A 13,780-nucleotide genomic window follows, 5' to 3' on the forward strand; every position below is an offset into this window, starting at 1 on the left:
TGATCTCGGCCCACTAAAACCTCCACCTCCTGAATCTAAGCAATTCTCCTGTCTCAGCCTCCTGAGTAGCTGGGACTACAGGCTCACACCACCATGCCTGGCTAATTTTTGTATTTTTAGTAGGGATGAGGTTTTGCCGTATTGGTCAGGCTGGTATTGAAGTCCTGGCCTCAGGTGATCCACCAGCCTCAGCCTCCCAAAATGCTGGGATTACAGGCATGAGTCACCATGCCCAGCCTAAACTTGGCAAGATAATAAATAACCTTTTTAAGTGTCATTGGGCACTTGTCTGGTTGTTTTTCTTTAGGTTACCATGCCAGCAATGATTCCTTTTGAGTTTCTGACAGAAGATAGTGGTTTTCATCCAAATAAGTCAACTACTCTACCCCATCCCTAAGCCACTTGTATGGAAAGAAAAAGAGGAAGAAGCCAGTACTGTGACTGCATAAGCTTCCCCCAGCATCACCCGCTATGAGATGTGTGGCGGCTGAGACCCGGGAACTGCTCAAGGGCACCAGGCCCCATCTGTCTGCACTCACTCACCTTCCTCAGGTACTCGCATGGGCATGTCACTGACTTTACGTGCTGCTGCAGCTCCTTGGTGAGCTGGCCCTGGTCATGGGACAGGAACTGTGGGGTTAGGACAATAGAGAGCTTCACCATTTGCAGAATGAGAACAGGGGCTCATCATGAGTGCCAACCTATTAGATAATTTTAAAAAAATGTGTTGAATGAGTGGAAAAACAAGGTGATGTTTCAGTCTATAGTGGTCAAGGGCTTCAGAAAGGGACAGAACCAAGTTCAAATTCCTGTACTTTGAATTTCTACTTCATGCCATGCAAAATTACTTTACCCCTTTTAACCTCAGTTTTCTTCTGTGTGAAACAGGAACAATAGTTTCATTCGTCATTCAGTTTCTCTCAAGGTTTCACGAGATCATACCTATAAAACATCCAAGTCATTTAAATGTATCATCATTTCGGTCATAATTAGTGGGATCCATTTCACTATTATTGGATATACAGTTCTGTGCCTGAAACCTACAAAAAAAGAAAATGTTAAGTCTAAAAAGCATTAGTGATTTCTCATTTTTATATTACTAATTATAACCCTATTTAATCACACAAGGCCTTGTCCGTGGCAGGTGCTCAATAAACACTTGTCGAATCAATGCATGTGGGCTCCGGAGCCACACTGTTTAGATTCTATTCTGCCTCCACCACTTATCAGCTGTGGGATCTGGGTAAGATAATTCACCTCTTTATGTGTGCACTTCCCTCTCCATAAACTATATATAATGAGAATCCTTAGCTCATTCAGTTGTGGTGAGGGGTGAATGATTTGGCACACAGGAGGGGCTTGTTAAACATTAGCTGTGATGATCTCCTTCCAAATCTTCATTTTCAGAGCCACAGATGAGGCCATAGTGCAACCAGGTGACCTTAGAGTGTAAGTACACATGATCGCCAGCTATGCTCTATCTCCACCATAGGTCCAAGACTGGGTAGTTCTGGCCTGGAGGCTTCTGCTGCATCTGCCTTCTCAGTGTTCACCTAAGGACTTTTGTATTTTCCTCCTCACATCCCCACAGATGGGGTTCAGGCTGCCGGACACAGCTGGGTGATGCCAGGGCAGTGGTCACCGGTGCCAGCCCCGTGAGGTAGCTGGAGGACCATTGTTCCTTCCTTCTCAGGCTCTGGGTAGATGCCAGGGCTGGGGTGACCCATGCCCTCAAGTTTCTTGCTTTGGTGGGCCATATTTTCCCTTGGCAAAGAGGGTAAAGGTCACAGGATGCCGGAGAGCTGTGACTTCTCTGTGCCCTGGGCCCAAACTATGAAGACCTGACACACTATGCTAAAAGTCCAAGGCTGGGTGCTCCCCAGAGCTTCTTGCCTCACCGCTTCTGCTGAGGGAGGAATGAATACTATGTCCTCCCAGAGCTTTGGGAGCTTGTAGCAAGCAGCCTCCCCAGCGCAAAATCTCTTGGAAACCTCTAACTGTGTCTGAAACATTAGTGCAAATGTTGCATCCTATTTCCCATATGTCCGCATGTTTTAGGAAAAAACCCTCAATTTCCTAAATATGCAAGAAAAATCGGTATTGTAGGACAATGTGACTTTTTAAAAAACGTTATTTAAAAATCTTCCCCACCTCCTTTTCTGCCCTCCAAGACTGCCAAATACTTGTTGAACATATATTATTAAATGCCTACTACATGCCAGCCATGATTCATGGTCTTGGGGACACAGCAGAGAACGAACTGACAGGATTCCTCTCTTATGTAACTCACATTCTTATATGATAATGATAAGGGTTAACATTAATTAAGCTGTCACTACGTGTTAGTCACGGTGCAGTCATTCCCACACATTATTACACTTAAACCTGCTAGCAAGCTTGCGAGGTAGTTAGTTGTTTTTCCTTTAAAAACTGAGTCTCGGAATGATGAAGCACTCTGTCCAATGTCACACAGCTAGTAAGTGTGGAGACCTTGCATCCAATCAATGCCCGTCTCATTCTAAAGGCCATGTTATGTGTTCTCCAGCCCATGGAGAATAATTTTAACACAGTCAATGAAATTTCTACACAACAATGTTCTTGTCTCAAGTCCAAGAATGCCTCCTACACCTCCTATAATACTGGCTTTCTGGTGAGTAAAGATGCCATTCTCATGTGTAATCAGGTGGCAAATGGAGATATGACCAAAGTAACCATCTGCCTACACTCATAACCCTGTACACACTCTTCCTGTGTCGATTCAATTCAAGTACCCCTTTTGATCACTTAGCAAATCTGACCTTTAAAAGGGTTAAGGTTTTTATATCCATGTAAGTTTCTGTACTGCTTTGGAAGTCTCTGGTAAAATTAATACTCTTTTAATAGTGACCTTGATTCTGTTTTGATCAAGTGTTTTCAAACTTGACGTCTTTGATGGGTTTCTCCAGTGTCAAAATCCTAAATCAAGTCTTTTTGGCTTAAAACTAACTTTGGGATTTTTTCAGGTGCATCCCTTGGGGAGTCCAAAGAATGTATCTCTCATCTTGTAGAGGTATTAAGTGATTCGATTTATTTGGTAGATTAAATGGGCAGGCATTGTCAAATGTGGCAATACTGCATGGGAGGGCACTGTCAAGTGAGGTGACATTAGATCTCATCTCAGTTATATTTATGGGTATGTTGTTGATATACGTGTTCCAAAAATTGCATACATTTATACAAATTTAATATGATTTGTAATTTTGATAGTTATGCTAAATATTTGTTAAATTTATATTTGTACAAACATGTCATGAATGGCTGGGCACCATCACTCATGCCTGTACTCCCAGCACTTTGGGAGACAAAGGCATGTGGATCACCTGAGGTCGGGAGTTCCAGACCAGCCTAATAGAGTGAAACCCTGTCTCCACTAAAAATACAAAAATTAGCCATGCCTGGTGGCACATGCCTGTAGTCTCAGCTACTCGGGAGGCTGAGACAGGAGAATTGCTTGAACCCAGGAGGCGGAGGTTGCAGTGAGCCGAGATCATGCCACTGCACTCCCGCCTGGGTGACAGAGGTAGAATCTATCTTAAAAAAAAAAAAAAAGTTATTAATTATTTCTGAAGATTGTATGAAATTTATAAAAGTCTGGTGGCCCTGATATGATGCTGTCAGTCATGATTCTGATTACTGTCTTAAAATGCTGCACATAAGTAAATTTCCTTGTGAACTGGGAAGTTTCATCAGACTTTTATCCTAACTATTGTTTCCATCATCCACAGTTACTGTTCTGAATTCTTCTCTAAAAATATTTGTAATTGGCAATAGTCCAAATTTTCTTTTGTTTTCTTTCCTGTTTTTGAGACACGGTCTGGCTCTGTCGCCTAAGCTGGAGTGCAGTGGTGGGATCTCGGCTCACTGCAAACTCCGCCTCCCGGGTTCACGCCATTCTCCTGCCTCAGCCTCCCAAGTAGCTGGGACTACAGGTGCCTGCCACCACGTCCAGCTAATTTTTTGTATTTTTAGTAGAGACAGGGTTTCACTGTGTTAGCCAGGATGGTCTCAATCTCCTGATCTCGTGATCTCCGCGCCTCGGCCTCCCAAAGTGCTGGGATTACAGGTGTGAGCCACCGTGCCCAGCCTAATTTTTGCATTTTTAGTAGAGAGGAGGTTTCACCATGTTGGCCAGGGTGGTCTCGATCTCCTGACCTTGTAATCCGCCTGCCTCGGCCTCCCAAAGTGCTGGGATTACAGGCGTGAGCCACTGCAACTGACATTTTTTCTTTTCCTTTTTTTTTTTTTTTTGAGACAGAGACTCACTCTGTCACCCAGGCTGGAGTGCAGTGGCATGATTTTGGCTCACTGCAACCTCCACCTCCTGAGTTCAAACAATTATCCTGCCTCATCCTTCGGAGTACCTGGGATTACAGGTGCGTGCCACCGTGCCCGGCTCATTTTTGTATTCTTAGTAGAGACGGCATTTCGCCATGTTGGCCAGGCTGGTCTCAAACTCCTGGCCTCAACTGATCCACTCTCATTGGCCTTCCAAGGTGCTGGGATTATAGGCGTGAGCCACCACAACTGGCTCAGTAAATACATTTTTTATTATCAAAAAAGAGTAGTGTATGGTTGGCGTATTCTGTGTAGAATGTATTTTATTGATGTCTCCTATTTTTATAATTTCTCAGTTAAGTACTTTTTAATTAATGCTTTTTAGTTTTGGGCAGATTCAGTTGACTAAAGCACCTCATTTCTCAGATACATGAAATAAAATATTTGGCTTCTTTTCCAATTTCACACTGATGTTATTTTGTGAAAATCAGTGCTTTAAGATAAATCTTTATACGTTAAGGTAAACATGAGAAACTTGATCTAATATTTAATATTTATTCAGTTCTACACTTTACTAACTTCTACACCAGCAGATTTAGACATTATGTAACCATCTCAAGAAGTTTCACTTGGATGTAATGCTTCACGCTTGTAATCCCAGCACTTTAGGAGGCTGAGGTGGGAGGACTGCTTAAGGCAAGGAGTCTGAGACCAGCCTGGGCAATACAGCAAGATCCCATCTCTATTTTAAAGAAAAGTTTCACTTTGGGAGGCCAAGGCGGGTGGATCACAAGGTCAGGAGATCGAGACCATCCTGGCTAACATAGTAAAACCCCATCTCTACTAAAAATATAAAAAATTAGCCGGGCGGGGCGGTGGGCGCCTGTAGTCCCAGCTACTCGGGAGGCTGAGGCAGAAGAATGGTGTGAACCCGGGAGGCAGAGCTTGCAGTGAGCTGAGATTGCGCCACTGCACTCCAGCCTGGGCGACAGAGCGACACTCCATCTCAGAAAAAAAAAAAAAAAAAAAAAGTTTCGGCAAATTCCATCTAAGAATTCCACCAGAGTTCTGTTGTCTCCAATGTCATCTTCCACAGATTTCAAGTTGTGAAGCCCTGAACTGTTAATTTATCTTGAGAATGTATATTTAAGCTTAATTTAAGACTATATACCTAAAAATTGAGCATATAATTTCTATCATTTGTTTATGTAAGTTTCTGTAAGTCATAAGTATGTGGTTTCCAAGTGTATAATTTATCTGAATGTAATAGGCATTAATATATTTTACATTACTGGGACCATAGTACAGAAATTTCTAAATGGCTTGTAAAATAACTTGTTATTTGTGTTGTTGTAAAAGCAGTTAATACAATGGAAAAACTCGTAAGAAGAAGATACAGTTTAACATCAAAAAGTTTACCCAAGGTAATTATGAGTACTACCTGGCAAAACTTCACAGAAGCTGTGGTATCACTTTTATGATGGAAGAATAGTGTTTGCATTTTGTGTAAAAGTACTTGCGGCTGGGCGTGGTGGCTCATGTCCCAGTGCTTTGGGAGGCGAAGGCAGGTGGATCATCTCAGCCCAGGAGTTTGAGACCAGCCTAGGCAACGTGGCAAGAGGCTGTCTCTCCAAAACCTACAAAATTTAGCCAAGCATGGTGGTGTGAGCCTGTACTCCCAGCTACTTGGGAGACTCACGCTGGAGGATCTCTCGAGCCCAGGAGGCAGAAGATGAATAAATAAATGGATGCAACTGAATGGGATGAGGTCTCTCTTGAAGGAGAGAGCAAAAGAGATTTAAATAGTAACAATTACAATAAGGCTGGGCGCGGTGGCTCACGCTTGTAATCCCAGAACTTTGGGAGGCCAAGGCAGGCAGATCGGTTGAGGTCAGGAGTTCAAGACCAGCATGGCCAACACGGTGAAACCCTGTCTCTATTAAAAATACAAAATTAGCCGGACATGGTAGTGCGTGCCTGTGGTCTCGGCTACTCAGGTGGCTGAGACAGGAGAATTGCCTGAACCTGGTAGGCACAGGTTGTAGTGAGCCGATAAATATAAAAAGTATTAAGAGTACTAACAGAGGAAAGTTTCCACTGATCACCTTTTAGCTTTAAATAATGCAGAAGCATTTGCCCAGTTTACTTGTAATTAAAAATCATGCATCATTCACAATTTATATCTTTTTTGTTTGTACAAAAATGAACACAAGTTATTCTCTTTTATCTGTATTGTCATTGGTTTGGTGAGAGGGAATTAGGCCACTTGAGAGTTTGTGTGTGTTTACAATTTTCTGGCCAGGCACGGTGGCTCATGCCTGTAATCCCAGCACTTTGGGAGGCCAAGGCGGGCAGATCACTTGAGCTCAGGAGTTCGAGACCAAATTGGGCAACATGGTGAAACCCCATCTCTACGAAAAATGCAAAAATTAGCTGAGTGCCGTGGCTTGCACCTGTCCTCCCAGCTACTTGGGGGGCTGAGGCAGTAGGATCGCTCAAGCCCAGGAGGTGGAGGTTGCAGTGAGCCGAGATCACGCCACTGCACACCAGGAAGGGCAACAGAGCAAGACTCTGTCTTAAGAAAAAAAAAAAAGAAAGAAAAGAAAATTAACTTTGGTATTTCAGATTGTATTTAAATGGAGACTTAACATGAACTATGTTCATAACAGTTGACCAAATTAAGTGTAGATCGTCTCTTTAATAAAGAGATCATCTGGAACTGCAATTTCTAACTCATACATCATTGCTACAAACCTTATTTGTTTACTGTTTCTCTTCGAAGGACCATCAGTCATCCTTTAAAATTCATTTGAAGCTCTGAAAAGATATTTTTTGTTACATGGGCAATTTACTTTTAGTACAGTAAAATGTTATGTGAATTTCTACAGTATGTTTGCCAAAATGAATTATATCTAGAATACGCTTAACAATATATTCTGGAGGCAGCTTTCATTTGAAATTAGGCTCATCTTCTGAGAGTATGAAAAAGTTAATGGGTTTTTGTGCCTGAAGATTTTGATGTTGCATTTGGCTACATTTAATCCACTTTCACCCATAAGTTTTAGCAACTAAAAAAATTAAATCACTGCTAATGCAATTAAAATGCATTTCTCTCCAGGCTGGAGTGCAGTGGCACAATCTCGGCTCACTGCAAGCTCCGCCTCCCTGGTTCACACCATTCTCCTGCCTCAGCCTCCCTAGTAGCTGGGATTACATGTGCCCGCCACCACGCCCGGCTAATTTTTTTTTTTTTTTTAATGAGGCGGAGTCTCGCTCCGTTAACCAGGCTGGAGTGCAATGGCATGATCCTGGATCACTGCAACCTCTGCTTCCTGGGTTCAAGTGATTCTCCTGCCTTGCTGGGATGACAGACGTGCACCACAATGTCCGGCTAATTTTGTATTTTTAGTAGAGACATGCTTCACCATACTGGCCAGGCTGGTCTTGAACTTCTGACCTCAGGTGATCCCACCTTGGCCTCCCAAAGTGCTGGGATTACAGGCATGAGCCACTGTGCCCAGCTTAAGATCTCTGTTTTAATGTTAATGCTGGTCAGTTGTGTCTGGATTCCAGAGGGAGGAAGGTAGAATGAGGCATGTTGACACCTCCCCTTCCCATCATGGCCTAAGCTGGTCTTTTCAGTTTACTTTGGAATGTCCTTGGTCAACAGGAAGGGTCCATTCAGTCGGATTGGGTGGCTTAGAATTTTATTTTTGGTTTACATCTCAACTATCACAGCAGCCGGGCGCGGTGGCTTCACAGCTGTAATCCCAGCACATTGGGAGGCTGAGGCAGGGGTATCACCTGAGGTCAAGGGTTCTAGACCAGCCTGACCAACACGGAGAAACCCCCCGTCTCTACTAAAAATACAAAATTACCCGGGCGTGGTGGTACATGCCTGTAATCCCAGCTACTCGGGAGGCTGAGGAAGGAGAATCGCTTGTACCTGGGAGGCGGAGGTTGTGGTGAGCTGAGATCGTGCCACTGCACTCCAGCCTGGGCAACAAGAGCCAAACTCTGTCTTAAATAAATAAATAAATAAATAAATAAATAAATAAATTATCACAGCATAAAGTAGGAGGAATATTTTGTTACTGTCTAGTTAAACTGGTTAATGCAGAAAGGAAGTCTGGAAATTCCAGTTTTAAAGTAAAATTTTGGACATTGTAGGATTGATTATTTGGCATAGTTGTGATGTTTGTTCCCACATTGTGGTTTTGTTGGCAGGGCAGCCTTTAAGGACCTGTATATTTTCTTCTAGACTCTATATATTCCCTGTGAGTATTAGTTGTATGGTCAAACTGGCAAATTTTACCATAGGTATAAATAATAGAGAATGTGGAAGAATAGTGAATAGTGTCAGAGATAGTTAAAAGTCCATAAAGTAGTAGAGAAGGTAATAAGTAATACTGGCTTGGACTAAATATTTGTTGAATAAATGTTTTAAAAAACAGGCTACCTACAATTTGTGTTGAAGATATGAATGAATGAAGTTTCCACACCCTTATGTGGAGTCCTGATAAGTAAGCAACAATAAGGAAGGGTCCCCAGGTGGGGGAGAGCCCCAAGTAGAGAACAATAATGAACAATTATTGTATGAACAATTTGTTAGAGACAGCTAATCACAAACAACCTGCGGGCACAATGACCTCATTCCACACATAGCACCCTTCAGCAGGACCCTATAAAACTTTCCTCCAGCCCTTGCCTCTTTGCAGGTAGCCCCTTCTCTGCTGAGCTGCCCATTGCAACATATTTTCATAATTTCTCTAATAAATCTGCCCTTCTTTACCTACAACTATCTTGGTAAATGGCTTTACCACCTGCAAAACTGACCCTAGGTTGTTGCTACCCGATATGCTTTGGCTGCGTCCCCACCCAAATTTCATCTTGAACTGTAGTTCCCATAATCCCCATGTGTCGTGGGGGGGACCCGGTAGGAGGTAATCGAATCATGGGGGCAGGTTTTTCCCATACTGTTCTCGTGATAGTGAATACATCGCACTAAATCTGATGGTTTTATAAAGGGCAGTTTCCCTGCACGTGCTCTCTTGCCTGCTGCCATGTAAGACATACCTTTTTGCTCCTTCTTTGCCTTCCACCATGATTCTGAGGCCTCTCCAGCCTTGTGGAACTGTGAGTACATTAAACCTCTTTTTCTTTATAAATTACCCAGTTTCAAGTATTTCTTCATAGCAGTATGAAAAGTAACTAATACACTACCCGAGACACCTTAGGAGATTTGTAATAGCTGTAATGCCAGGTCCACCATATTTTTAGCATAAAGCAAATGTTTATGCGTGATATGACTGCACAGGCTTTCTTTCAGCTGGAGCCATAGCAACTCAAGTAGTAACCCTATCTTAGTCTGATTAAAAGTAAATATTAGTCTGGGCATGGTGGGACATGCCTGTAATCCCAGTACTTTGGGAGGCTGAGACAGAAGGATTGCTTGAGCTCAGGAGTTTGAGACCAGCCTGGGCAACATGGAAAAACACCGTCTCTACAAAAAATACAAAAACTAGCTGAGCGTGGTGGCACACACCTGTAGTCCCAGCACCTTGGGAGGGTGAGGCAGGAGGATCTCTTGAACCCAGGAGGTGGAAGCCGCAGTGGGCAGAGATCATGTCAGAGGTGTGTGAACCAGAGCAACTCCATCTTAAATAGGAGCCGGGAAAAATGAGGCTGAAACTACTGGGCTGCATTCCCTGATGGTTAAGGCATTCTAAGTCACAGGATGACATAGAAGGTCAGCACAAAATACCAGTCATAAAGACCTTGCTGATAAAACAGGTTGCAGTGAAGGAGCTGGCCAAAACCCACCAAAACCAAAATAGAGACAAGACTGACCTCCCATCATCCTCCCTGCTACACTCCTACCAGCACCATGACAGTTTACAAATGCCACGGCAACATCAAGAAGTTACCCTATATGGTCTAAAAAGAGGAGGCATGAAAAATCCACTCCTTGTTTAGCATATCATCAAGAAATAACCATAAAAATGGGCAACCAGCAGCCCTCACGGCTGCTCCGTCTATGGGGTAGCCATTCTTTTATTCCTTTACTTTCTCTCTTTTTTTTTGAGATGGAGTCTCCCTCTGTCACCCAGGCTGGAGTGCAGTGGCACGATCTCGGCTTACTGCAAGCTTTGCCTCCCGGGTTCATCCCATTCTCCTGCCTCAGCCCCCAGAGTAGGTGGGACTACAGGCGCCCGCCACCACACTTGGCTAATTTTTTTGTATTTTTAGTAGAGATGAGGTTTCACCGTGTTAACCAGAATGGTCTTGATCTCCTGACCTCGTGATCCACCTGTCTCGGCCTCCCAAAGTGCTGGGATTACAGGAGTGAGCCACCGTGCGCCTCCTCCTTTACTTTCTTAATAAACTTGCTTTCACTTCACACTGTGGCATCACCCTGAATTCTTTCTTGCACAAGATCCAAGAACCCTCTCTTGGGGTCTAGATTGGGACCCCTTTCCTGTAACTATCATGCTACTGCACTCCAGCCTCGGCAACAGAGCAAGGCCCTGTCTCAAAAAAAAAAAAAAAAAAAAGGAACATGACTTAATACATTCATTTTGGAGGGTAAGTCTCTCAAAATAGGCCTTTCACTGGGGGAAAATGGTAAAAATACTCCCTGGTAATTCAAGAATTGGAAACTCCTGAGATGCTGCTCATATTAGCTGAACACTTATCAATACTTCACTTTTTTCCATATATACTCAAGGAACAAGTGCTATTTAAAGTGTTTCACTCCACTGTGCTAGGTGCAAGACTATAAAGACGTGTGAGGATCAACACTTTTATGAAAACCAGTGTCATTCTGGATATAGTTTCAGATGCTAGTGCAAACGAAGCTCTTGGTATACGGAAAAAGTATTCAACAATAAATTAGGCATGGTTGCTTCCATTTTCTGCCTCACATACTTTTTTTTTCATGGTTAAAGTGATATAATGTCTATGATATTTTAGATTGGCAGTTTCAAACCAGTGGTCCTCAGCGTGCTTTTTATGACACCTACAAGGTTTGAAGACTTTGATTTCATATTAAAAATTTGGGTTTCAGGCTGGGTGTGGTGTTGCATGCCTGTAATCCCAGCACTTTGGGAGGCTGAGGCAGGAGAATCGCTTGAACCAGGGAGGTGGAGGTTGCAGTGAGCCAAGATCGCGCCACTGCACTCGAGCTTAGGCAATAGAGCAAGACTCCATCTCAAAAAATGAATAAATAAATAAATAAAATCTGGGTTTCAGGCCAGGTGTGGTGGTGCACTCCTGCAATCCCAGCACTTTGGGAGGCTGAGATGGGCAGACAGCTTGAGCTCAGGAATTCCAGACTAGCCTGGGCAACGTGGCAAAACCCCATGTCTACAAATAATTCAAAAAAATTAGCTGGGTGTAGTGGAGTGTGCCTGTAATCCCAGCAACGTGGGAGGCTGAAGTGAGAGGATTGCTTGAGCCTGGGAGGTTGATGTTACAGTGAGCTGAGATTGCCCTCCTACACTCCAACCTGGGCAACAGAGACAGACCTTGTCTTAAAAAATAAATAAATAAATAAATAAATAAATAAATAAATAAATAAATAAATAAATTCTGGGTTTCTGGCATCTCCAAAAAAAAAAAAAAAAAAAAAAAAAAAAAAGGAAAGGTCGGGGCACATGGCTGCTACAGTCCTCTATTAAGCAATGTGCCACAGCAGGGGTGCCTGACCCCTGGGCCATGGAACTGTTAGGAACTGTTAGGCCATGGGTCTGTGGCCTGTTAGGAACTGGGCCACAGAGCAGGAGGTGAATGGTGGGTAACAATTGAAGCTTCGTCTGTATTTCTGGCTGCTCCCCATTGCTTGCATTGCTGCCTCCTGTCAGATCAGCAGCATCATTAGATTCTTACAGGAGCATGAACCCTGTTGTGAATTGCACACACGAGGGATCCAGGTTGCATATTCCTTATGAGAATCTAATTCCTGATGATTTGTGGTGGAACAGTTTCATCCCAAGACCATTACCATCCTGCGCCCCATCCCTTGCTGCCTGTGGAAAAATTGTCTTCCACAAAGTCGGTCCCTGGTGCCAAAAATGTTGGGGACTGCTGTGCTTTAGAATCTGCCATGAATCTGCAGCCTCTATTATATAGCTCCCTATAGACTTTGCTTCCTACCATCTTACGTTCTGCCTTATAGGCATTTGAGTTTGCAACCCTTGTTTTTGTTAGTATGCTATGCTGGTGACATTGACCAAATTGACCACGCATTAATTATAAGCTTAGTTGGTGATGGCCTCAACGGAATAACGTGACATAAGTATTGTGACAATACTTCTTGCATGTATCTGCAGGTGGAATTGTAAACCTGGTGGTCCGAGATGGTCTAATTCGATCTTCCTATGTATCTCCTTATATTAATAGTGGTAACATTTGTGGTGGTGATTCAGCATTTCAATGCCTCTTCTCATGGCAACAACAAACGTTTTCCTTCTGAATCAACATTAACCTAGATGTTACTGCGGATCAAAATTAGACTCTACATTTTCAACCACAGAATTACTGGGCAGTAAAAATTTTTCTTAATATTGATTGCCTACATAGGTTGTGTAATTAGCATATGTTTACAGTTCTATGATTTCTACGTGGCTGCTACAGAGCTGGAGGGGGTAAAGCAACAGTGTTTTCTCAGTTGTGCGAGCAGCATTACATTATAATAAATAGGTAATATTAAACTGGGCTGATGAGAGTTGCAAAAGACTACTTTAATGTTCATATGGAACCAAAAAAGAGCCCGCATTGCCAAGACAATCCTAAGCCCAATGAACAAAGCTGGAGGCATCATGCTACCTGACTTCAAACTATACTACAAGGCTACAGTAAACAAAACAGCATGGTACTGGTACCAAAACAGACATATAGACCAATGGAACAGAACAGAGCCCTCAGAAATAATACCACACATCTACAACCATCTGATCTTTGACAAACCTGACAAAAACAAGAAATGTGGAAAGGATTCCCTATTTAATAAATAGTGCTGGGAAAACTGGCTAGCCCTATGTAGAAAGCTGAAACTGGATCCCCTCCTTACACCTTATACAAAAATTAATTCAAGATGGATTAAAGACTTAAATGTTAGACCTAAAGCCGTAAAAACCCTAGAAGAAAACCTAGGCAATACCATTCAGGACATAGGGATGGGCAAGGACTTCATGTCTAAAACACCAAAAGCAATGGCAACAGAAGCCAAAACTGACAAATGGGATCTAATTAAACTAAAGAGCTTCTGCACAGCAAAAGAAACTAGGATCAGTGTGAACAGGCAATCTAGAGAATGGGAGAAAATTTTTGCCATCTACTTATCTGACAAAAGGCTAATATCCAGAATCTACAAAGAACACCAACAAATTTACAAGAAAAAAAACAAACCCCATCAAAAAGTGGGCAAAGGATATGAACAGACACTTCTCAAAAGAAGACATTTATG

The 13,780-nt window shown here is 42.8% G+C and overlaps 1 protein-coding gene across 21 annotated transcripts in view; it reads right to left on the minus strand.

Moving 5' to 3' along the window:
• The window catches only part of LOC129394237 (nuclear pore complex-interacting protein family member B8-like), a 43,715-nt gene that overhangs the window by 20,311 nt on the left and 9,624 nt on the right, over positions 1-13,780 (minus strand). For 3 of the 21 annotated variants that reach the window (XM_063598497.1, XM_063598495.1, XM_063598496.1), the window contains exons 2-3: positions 854-1,040; positions 544-630 (exon numbers count right to left, since the gene is read on the minus strand). The exons of 2 other annotated variants lie outside the window; for them this stretch is intronic. In XM_063598497.1, the coding sequence (XP_063454567.1) occupies positions 544-630; positions 854-910 (144 nt within the window). In that variant the 5' untranslated portion in view covers positions 911-1,040. 16 more of the 21 variants (XM_063598499.1, XM_063598498.1, XM_055099945.2 and 13 more) reach the window with 12 other exon arrangements.

This window comes from Pan paniscus, chromosome 18, assembly GCF_029289425.2.
Source record: "Pan paniscus chromosome 18, NHGRI_mPanPan1-v2.0_pri, whole genome shotgun sequence".
Lineage (NCBI taxonomy): Eukaryota > Metazoa > Chordata > Mammalia > Primates > Hominidae > Pan > Pan paniscus.